This window comes from Natator depressus, chromosome 9 (assembly GCF_965152275.1).
Source record: "Natator depressus isolate rNatDep1 chromosome 9, rNatDep2.hap1, whole genome shotgun sequence".
NCBI classification, from domain to species: Eukaryota; Metazoa; Chordata; order Testudines; family Cheloniidae; genus Natator; species Natator depressus.
Window position 1 is genome coordinate 91,177,565 of NC_134242.1, and position 10,377 is coordinate 91,187,941.

General features: G+C 43.4%; 1 protein-coding gene across 7 annotated transcripts in view; it reads left to right on the forward strand.

Moving 5' to 3' along the window:
• IDS (iduronate 2-sulfatase) overlaps positions 1-9,998 on the forward strand; it is a 46,343-nt gene extending 36,345 nt beyond the window's left edge. For all 7 annotated transcript variants that reach the window (XM_074962620.1, XM_074962619.1, XM_074962623.1 and 4 more), the window contains 7 exons: positions 250-427; positions 1,889-1,977; positions 3,888-4,088; positions 5,643-5,813; positions 6,483-6,609; positions 8,107-8,280; positions 9,414-9,998. In XM_074962620.1, the coding sequence (XP_074818721.1) occupies positions 250-427; positions 1,889-1,977; positions 3,888-4,088; positions 5,643-5,813; positions 6,483-6,609; positions 8,107-8,280; positions 9,414-9,907 (1,434 nt within the window). In that variant the 3' untranslated portion in view covers positions 9,908-9,998. The remainder of the gene's footprint in view (positions 1-249; positions 428-1,888; positions 1,978-3,887; positions 4,089-5,642; positions 5,814-6,482; positions 6,610-8,106; positions 8,281-9,413) is intronic.
• Positions 9,999-10,377: the final 379 nt, after the last annotated feature.

Below are 10,377 nucleotides of genomic sequence, written 5' to 3' on the forward strand. Positions count from 1 at the left end.
GCAAGAAAATACACATGTAGCTTGACGTCCGTTTGTGATGTGGGCGGTGAGCAAGAAGTGTCTGACTGATACCCAAAGTAATGATCCCAGACATCTCTGCTGGGAGCTATGTTAAACATTGTTAGTTGGATTCCACCAGCTCCTAAACATTTTGCCTAATGACACCAAAATCACTTGATTGCACTTCAGATACAAACTGAATATACTCTACTTTCCATTAAGCATTAATTCTCCTGTCTCTTGCTTTAGCAAGCTGTGTGTGCTCCAAGCAGAGTGTCATTTCTAACTGGACGCAGGCCTGACACCACACGGCTTTATGATTTCCACTCCTACTGGAGAGTACATGCAGGAAACTATTCCACAATACCCCAGTACTTCAAGGAGAATGGCTACACGACCATGTCTGTAGGAAAAGTGTTTCACCCTGGTATGGCTTGTAACAACACTTAAAATCTTCGTTTAACATGTTACCACAAATGAATTGTGTAATTAGGGACAGGTTTTTTTCTTTTATATTAAATGACCTAAAATATTGTCATATGTCTGATGTAGAATAAAGTCCTTCTAGGTGGTCCTTGTCTTTGTATAAACCATTACATTTTATAGAGTTACGTTTAAAAGTGGGGCAGTAACTGCACAGCATCGTTCAACCATGGGAATCGATCTGCTGTAAATTTTCACATACCACTTAGGATGTTAATGTCGAGTATTTAGAATTTAGACACTGCTAAAGATGTACCTAGACCTTCTGTGTTCAGAAGACCAAGTGGTCTACAGATGTCAGTCAGGGGAACTTTGCGTAGAAAAGCCACGGAGGTAGCCATCAATCTAGTGGAGTGAGTTCTGATGTCTGCTGGAGGCGTAACTTTCCATATCTGGTAACAGAATCGGATACAGTCAGAAATCCATTTTGCAAGTCTCTGGGTCGAAATAGGTGTCCCTCTGGATCGCTCCGCAACGGAGACAAAGAGTCTAGAAGAATTCCTAAAGGGCTTGGTTCTATCCAAATAGAAGGACAAAGTCCTGTGTATGTCTAGGGTATGCATCGTGGATTCAAGTGTTCGTATGTGGTTTAGGAAAGAAGGTCAGCAGGTGTATCGGTTCATTGATGTGGAATGATGAATGGACCTTTGGAAGAAATTTGGGGTGTAATTGGTGGGTCTGCCATGAGAGCTGCTATTTATCCTGCCTGGCTGGCAGAAGTGATTGCCACTAAGAATGCTGTTTTCGTAGTGCATGATCATTCTCTCAGTCTGTCCCAGTTAAGCTGCATAGAAAATGAGTTCGCTATTTAAACAACAGTAAAGAGTTAAAAATACTATATGTATGAATAAGAACCGCCATAATGGGTCAGACCAAAGGTTCATCTAGCCCAGTATCCTGTCTTCTGAAGTGGCCAATGCCAGGTGCCCCATAGGGAATGAACAGAACAGGCAATCAAGTGTTCCATTTCTGTTGCCCATTCCCAGCTTCTGGCAAAACAAGATTTTTCTGTGATAGTCCTCTGTTGAAACTTGTTACCATTAAATTGTTTGTTGGATGTGTAGAATTTTAATGATTCTTAGTTTTACTAACAATTTATATACACCTATAAATACTGTCATTAGTCCTAATTATTTTGTACTCGGAGCTAAACTTGCTCAAGATGCTTGAGGTTTCCCTTTCCTCATAGCCAGCTGTGTTTTAAGTACTGGTAGCTGGAGTAAATGTTTCATCCTTTAGTTCTTGAATGCTTTCTTAGTCCGCTGAATTAGCTCATAAAATTAGTGGAACAGTTTCTGTGTTAACAAAACAAGTTAACCATGTGTATCTTGTAGCTGAACTCTTCCTAGTTGAGTGAGCTATAAGACCATTTCTAATATTTGCTTTGCTTATTCCTCCTTTCCAGGGATTTCATCCAATCATAGTGATGACTATCCGTATAGTTGGTCCCTTCCACCTTTTCATCCCTCTGCTGAAAAATATGAAAACAGTAAGGTAAGCAGGCAGTTTGATTGCAGGTGGTCCCAAATAAAGATGGGTGGAGAGTGTTTCAGGATATAAATATATTACTACTGTCAGGTACAAGCTCTTGCTAATCTGAGTCAAGTGTGTTAATTGGGAAGATACATTTCTCTGATTCTGTAACCTAGTGGGTTAGAACTGTGGAGGAAAATCACTAGTCAAATACACTTCTCTTCACCTCCCTACCAAAAAGACGTGTCTCTTTGTACTGAAGAATGGTTATGCTCATTAAGAGCCCGATCCTGCAAATGCTTGTGCTTGTGAGTAGTTCTCTTGAACTTGGTGGGATTACTGACAGGTGTAAGTGCTTGCGAGGCTGGGGGCCTTAATTTGTATTGAGAGCACTAAATCCTTTATCTCTAAACTGTAGCTATCATCTCTTGCAAATTACCTCAGCCTCGTCTCTAGGTGGTAAAGTGCTGTCAGCTGGCTTGGCTGAATTTGAACCAACCCTACGCAATAAGGGTCCCAAAAGCCACTTGAGTACAGAACTACTTAATGCATCTTTTAGTTTAGTAGATGGAGACCATTTAAAACCTGCATAAGGAGCCAGCAAGCCACCAGTTGCACAACAATGTGGGTTCTGTTGATACTGTCAGCGGGTTTCAGATGGCATTTGTTTGTTTAGGCACAAACTGTGGCCCATGGTGTAAGGATAACCTCTGTGCTTGATCCTGGACCTTTGCGCATCCCAAATTAATTTGTGCTAAATTACAAAACTTGACCCTGCAAAGAGGGGATTAAGACAGCCATGTTTCGACAAGCCGTCTAAAATCAGAGTTTCCTGTCTTCTTCAACTTTCCAGAATGTTAGTTACAACAAGTGTGGTCCAAAGGAATTAATGTAACGTTTTTGTAAGTACTGCGCTATATCTACACTACAAGCTTTAGCTACGCTGCTGTAGCATTGTCGTGTAGACGCTTCCTGTGTCAATGCTTCCTCTGACGTAGTTAATCCACCTCTCGGTGAGGGGTGGCTAGAATTCTTCCATCGACCTAGCTACGTCTATGCTGGGGGTTAGATAGAGCTATCTGCGGAGTTCAGGGCATGACATTTTTCACATTAATTAGGTCAATTAATTTTTAAGATCACGCCTTAGTCAAGCACTTAGTCAACAGTTACTGTGCAATCACAGTATTTGATAGACTGGAGTAGTAGGGACTTCCTAGGTGAGACAAAATTCAGCCTTGGTGTAACTTGGTTGTGAGGTTAACTGTTGAAAAATACTGACTTCCGTGGCAACTAGTGTTTGCATCAGCCACTCATGTCTCTCAGCATACAGCATATGCTCCAAAGGCCCTGCTGAGGCCACCTTCTCTTCTCAATCCCTTACAACAGTCAGTGTTTCTCTAGTGACTAAATATCAGCCACTGTTGGCACATACCCAGAAACTAGTGGGTCAGGTAATTGTTTCCAAGATAGCTTTCCATGAGTCCTCGGAGTCAGAGGGAGCAAAAGGGCAGATTGATCATGTAACCAATTTCTAACCACTCACCAATGAGCCACAGAGCCATGGTTTCCTGGGTTCTAGAGCTTGGCATCCTGCATCCTGTCACACCCTCAAGCCAACTGTAGAGCTAGGATTCTGCCGCTTATTGGATGCAAACAAAAGTTGCCTGTTGGTTTGGTGTGTAGCTGAACTCAGGAAAATGGCACTGTTTTTTCCTCTGTGGTTTTGATCACCTTACCTAGAACATGGCAAAGCTTTTCTAGCACTAACACTAGCCACTAATTTCCTGATCAGACTTTAATTCACCGTCCTGTGTGGTGGGCAGAGTGATCCCTCTGAGTAGAGTCAGACATGAATTGCTCTTGAAGCCTATGGGATGTGTGTGTTCTTGGTTTGATTAAATTAAAGTAGATATTTCTTCGTTTTCCCGAAGACTTGTAAAGGAAAAGATGGAGAGCTTCATGCCAACTTGGTTTGCCCAGTCGATGTGGCAGAAGTGCCCTTGGGTACCTTGCCAGATATACAGAGCACTGAAGAGGCCAGACGCTTATTGAACATCATGAAAATAAAGAACCGTAAATTCTTCCTGGCTGTTGGTTATCACAAACCACACATCCCTCTGAGGTATCCTCAGGTAAGGAAGGCTGGAGTAAAACCATCTCACTGGGTTTTATGGTGAATGAAACCTCGACCAAAGTTATTCAATGGTCAACATTAATCTTTTAAAAGTTACTTTCACAAGTATCTTATACTGTTATTGTAAAGCAAGATGAAAAATATCCTTGCATTGAAAGGCTGAGACACACTCGTAGCAGCTGTCACAGAAAAGTAACTCCGAGTCAAAATATATATTCTTTTAAAATGTTTTAATCTCATCAGTATGTTCACAGAGCATTAAGTGCTGGACGAAAAGCCCATCCTTACTCAGTGAGTTAGTACCTGCTGAACATTATTGTGACTACGTGTGCAGAGAGGTATACTCTGTCTGAGCGTGGCAGAATGAGGCCCTAAATGATTTGCATCCTGATCTTCCTCCCCATTTATGTCAATGGCAAAAGTTCCAGTGAGCTCCAAGGGAGCAGGATTGGGTCCTGTGTTTTTGAGAAGACTTCACTTTTTGACACATGCTGTAGGTCTCTACCCTATCTGAGATGAGTAGTAGAGTAGTCTGTGCCATGAGCCAAAGAACATCTAGGTGCCATACACAAGAACTTGGTACAACGTTATCTCCTGCAAGTCTCCTGAATAGATGCTCTCTGCTAAAAGCACAAATTAGGTTGGTGCTTGCCAAAATACCTTAACCAGCTACCACTGAGTACCCTTTACATTGGGAAACTTAAAGGTGAACTGAATGTGGTGGTGGGGTGGGGGGGGGCACAGAAGGGGAAGTGGTTGCTGCTTTGTGAGTGTAAAGAAGGCTTTGAAGGGGAAAGGGGAACTTTATTCTCTTTTTTTTTTTTTTAAACCTTTGAAATATCAGATCTTGTTTTGCTGCAGGTCTCATGGATTCTGAGCTTCCTCCTCCCTTAATTGATAGGCAAAGGGTTGAATCTTTAACGAAGGTGTCCTTTTTACTAACTTTTTCTCGGGCATTCTGAGTTACGGAATATCAGCAAAACCAGCATTTTAAACAGTGGGAGTAAAAATCACTACCTCCCCCTTTAACTAATGGGGTTTCATCGGCATGGTAAATCTGCCATGATCCAACAATTCTGTGGGCATCTGTAGCCTTCCAAGAAAAGCAGGAGAGACCAGACCTGAATGTCTAAAGTAAGCAAGTTAAGCCAACAAACAGCCACTCCTTGGTGGGATAAACCTTTCGTGCTTTTAAAAATAAACCCTAAAGAAGCTAGAAGAGTTGCAAATCCTTGGTTTTTCTTTGCTCTGTTTTTCAGTTGATTCTCAGTGCTCTAAATGAATGCTGTGCTGTGGGGACGCCATATAGGCAAAATAAAGGTGGACGCTTGGTTATGGAAACCATAGGGAAAGTAGGATTGACACACAACATTTCAGTAATCCTGAGAACATTACATGACAGCAGTACAGTCTGTACCGTAAACACCTGTGTTGCTGTTTGAAGTTTCAAGTTGTCCTTCACAGAAAATGGATAAGAAATCCTACTTTATAACTGCAAACCTTAGTCTTGCTGTACCGAAATCTTAATACATGTTTATGTTGTATCGTGAAGGAATTTCTCAAGCTGTACCCGCTGGAAAACATCACCCTAGCCCCAGACCCTCGAGTACCTGAAGAACTGCCTGCTGTCGCATACAACCCCTGGACAGATATCCGACAAAGGGAGGACGTCCAGGCGTTAAACGTCAGCTTCCCTTATGGACCAATTCCAGAAGACTTCCAGGTAAGCAGCCTAAGTGTTGCTTTGAAATCAGACTTCCTTACATCACAGTTAAGTGCAAGGTAGCACAAGACTGCTGTTGTTAATGTTTCAAGGCGCGGCCAGCACTTGACACCCTGGGGAGCTCGCATGCCCTGCCTCACAGCAACCAGGCCAGCCTTTGTTGTAACTGAGTCGTGAGTTGCGTCAGACTAGCAGGGGGTAGGCTGAGGGTGAGTGTGCATGACCACGTGTAATATTCGTGCTCCCACTCTTGTTTCTGGGCTGCGAGTGCTGCAGGGGAGGTGTGTTCAGACCCTAACAAGAATGTTGGCACCATCCCAGAGCAATCCATCTGCCTTTACTAGCCCTTCCTCTTTAAGGGCCTCGGTTAGCCTTCCTTCTGGGAAGACGCTGACTCCTGTGGGGCATTGCCGGGGCAACAGAGTGCTAGCTGGGGCTCCTAAGGGACAGCATTGACTGGCTCAGAGCTTCTTGCTTGAAAGAACTTGTAGGAAATATTTGGAATTTCCTAGTTGTTCCCTCTGTTAAATTTAACTTGAGGCATGAATTATGTGCAGACAGTTGAAAATAAAGCTTTACAGTGAAAATACTACAAGCCCTTTTATGAGAGCAGAGCTAGGAAGTGTCCGTGCAATTGCAGTGACTTTCCCTTTTTGGAAAAACTTGCAGCGGCAGATTCGTCAGAGCTATTTTGCAGCAGTTTCTTACCTGGATACGCAGGTTGGCCTGCTGCTGAATGCCTTGGATGATGTTGGGCTCTCGAATAACACAATTGTGATGTTTACTGCTGACCATGGTAAGCATTCAAATACTTCCGTGGCTATATGCAAACAACTCTCTTGTGTAAGTTAATCCTGCCACATAAATCCCTTTCACGTTTGCCCTATGCAGTTATGCCTTATGTACCTGGCTTGTTGGCCTCTAGTTAACATACATCTAACACATGCTTCCATGGTTGCAGAACTTATTTGTCCCTGCAGTCGGTTCTCTCCCTAATCATGTGGAGGGTTTGCTGTTGAGTGGTGAACCCTTTCACAGTTTAGTAGCCTGAACTTGCCGCAGTCTCGGCTCTTTCTGCCCCAGGGAGTGACTCTGGCGGGAAGAGTACTGCTCTGGAGTAGCTCTCCCATCACACTTTGTAAAAGCCACACCTGCTGAAGTGGGCAGCAGACTTCCTCATTAACTGATCAAATGCAATTTCTTTCACCTGTGCTTGCAGTTGCGAAATGTCTAAACCACCAACTTGGCAGTACAGCTACAATCCATGTTGCAGGGATCTGGCGCTCTCTAACGGATTGCGCTATGAATGCCATTTTAATTCAGGATGGGGCGGGGAATGCCTCAAATATTTAGGGAGATTGAGAGCTACTTAACTTTGTTTGAAACTTGCCACTACACTGCTCTAGGCAAGATGACCTATTCTAAGGCCCTTCCTTAGGAGAATACTTTAGCTTGCTTAACTAGTTAATGAGTTACAGAATAGAAGCATTAATAGTGTTTTTTGTATTAAATCACTGGATTAGATATGCTTCCTTATATGCAGATGTGACTTGGGGTCGTTCTTCTTTTTCCCTTGCCCTGTGTCACTAAACTGAGCTATAGTTCCAGGACCTCAGTTTGCTGAGCGATCACAAAATAGTATACCTCAAAATGCTGAACATTGATGTTGGTTCTTTTTTAGAGCCTGCTTCCCTCCCCCCATTCCTTCCACCACCAGGAAAGAGTGGCCCAGGAGCCATCCGCGCCCTCTTAGAGGTTGGCGCATTGTTGGGCAAGATTCCAAAGAGTTTTGATCTCACCTTGGTTCCTTAGGGATGATTTGACAACCTGGCTCCAAGGGATGCTCAGTGACAGAGTAACATAGAGCTGGCAGCTATGTAAATATTATGTGAATGCTTCAAGGAACTGATCTGGAGATGCATATGTGCAAAATGACATACCCCAATTCCTCCTTCATGTTGCATTTTTAAGGCTTGAATGCTGGCTCTAATTGGGAAACGGGGGGCAAGAGAGGAAGCGGTAGCTGCTAGTTGGTGAAAGAGCATCATGTTGCAAGATTTTGTTGGTTCTTTAAACAACTTCCACTTTAGAGAACTCTCTCAGTACGGTTAAACACCGATTGATATTTACTAGCTAAAATAAACTTAATAACTGAATAGTGCTTCAAGGACCATAGGGCTGGGGTCACTGCTGTTGGGAGTAGGTGAATCTGGTGGCTCGGCTGTTCATAACAGAAATGATCACTAAGCTAGTAATCTAGTATTTTCTTTAAATGATGTTTTGTATCCTCTAGGATGGTCTCTGGGAGAACACGGAGAATGGGCGAAATACAGCAATTTTGATGTCGCTACCCGAGTGCCACTGATGTTCTATGTACCAGGGAAGACATCTTCCTTTGCTCGTCCAGGAGAGAGAATCTTCCCCTACCTTGACCCCTTCACCCATATATCGGACTCTGTAGCTGCAGGTACATTTTCATAAGCATTATCATAAGTTGCATAAGCATGTGCAATTGCAATCCCATATCTTAACCCAATGATTATGCTTGCCATCGGCATACAGGTCAGTGGAATTGAAGCTTCTTAGGAGCAGCTTCCTGTTGCTACCAGGGGGCTAAGCCTAAGTGCTGGTGCCCTGGGGTTAAAGGGTTTGCCCAGGTTTCCAACCTGCGGTCCTGTACAGTATCGGACACGCAGAGGTTGATGTCTATTCTCTCTCAGCTCAGTGATTAGGAAAGTCTGTGCAATCGTCAGTCCTCAGTGTGCCCTAAGTTCAGCATGTCCATGCTTTGTCGCCTACATACAGGAGGATGTATTGACAATATATGTCTGCAGCAGAAACCAATTTGGTACTTCTCTTTCCAAGTGTAGGACTGAGAGAGCAGTGGGAGTTGCTGGTCAAAATGTGTTTGCCCTGCAGATTTAAATAAAGCTTGTACAAATCTCTTCCATCTAGTGTTTGGTTCTGGCTAGTGCCGTCAGTCTCAGTCTTTGTGGCCGTGGTGCTCATGCAGAGCAAGACTTAAAATCATCTGTGAATAAAAGCGCTTGCTTCAGCTAGATCTTCGTTAATGGAAATAGCTACAGGGCTGCATTAACTAAATGGAAGCTTTATTTTTATGTTGGTTAGAGGCCTAAAGGAAACCTTTGATGGTGGCTTGCGCTATCATTGCAGCAGCAATTGGTGAGCGCTTGCCTTGCAGTTGTGCTGATGTGCACAGTGAGGGCACCCAAAAGCAATGTTTTGGCAGAACTTGCCACAATCAAGCAATTAACGTGATGATTTCTTTATCTTTTTTGAAGAGCCCCTCCTCAAAGGAGCAGATAGTACTTCTCAAGGCACTGATTAGAACATCTGAGGAATAGAAGAGGGAAAAACTAGTATTCTCCTCCTGGTGTTAAGTTTGGTATAAACACCTACATGGACAGGTATCCCCTGAACTACAAGCCACACCTTCTTAAATAGCTCCAGTGTTGTTGCCCTTGAACTAAATGCAAAGTGCAACTGGTAAAGAGCCCCTCTGGTTACGCGTCTAAAAAGATCAGCCTGTATCTCGTGAGCCATGCTATTCTCTAACTTGTATTTTGATGCTTTTTCTAGGAAAAGCCAAAAAAATGGTTGAACTTGTCTCTCTCTTCTCAACGCTCGCGGAACTTGCAGGCCTGTGGGTTCCTCCAGTGTGCCCTGAGCCTTCATTTCATGTTGCGCTCTGCACCCAGGGGCCTAGTATTGTCCAGCATTTTAACTCCACTGAAGAAGAGGATGACTATGACGATGACTATGACATTGAAGATGACCATGAGGAGCCTATAGCTTTCAGCCAGTATCCACGACCTGCAGACATTCCTGAGTGGGACTCTGATAAACCAGAGCTGAAAGACATAAAAATAATGGGGTATTCCATGCGTACCGTTGACTATCGCTATACTTTGTGGGTTGGGTTTAATCCCAGTAACTTTAGTGCTAATTTGCAGGATGTCCATGCAGGAGAGCTGTACATGGTAGGAAGTGATCCCAGTGAGGATCATAACATATATAACAGTAGTCTGCATGGGAATCTTGTCAAAAAGTTTCTTAGGTTCTTGAGGTGTTAGGTCTGGGGATGCTCCCCGTGTGTGCACTCTTGCTGCTGAAGTAATATGACACTTTCCTTTTTGTATAAACTTTGTTGTACACAAAGCACCTGGCTGAATTAAAATCCTGTTTATACAAAAATAGTAGCTTCTTTCATCTTGGTTTCGTCTTGTTACAATGCGCTGGGGGCTTTCACCTGACAGATTTTAGATGAGTTGGAGCAACAAATAGCTTCCATGTGCGTGCTTCTTAAAGGGCTGTGCAAAGGTGGACAAGTATATACTCAGGTACTTACGTGGTCCCTAACACTGCAGTATCGGATAGCTTCCCCAATGAAAAGGAAAAGCGTACTCCCTCTGCCGGATGGGGTAGCTTGAAAGGTAGCAGAGTGTATAACTTGCTTGTGTATATGCCAGTCTGCGGAGAGCGTATCATGTAAAACCTAAGTCAAAAATGGGTTTTGCAAGTAGTCTTGCCACTTTACTTACGG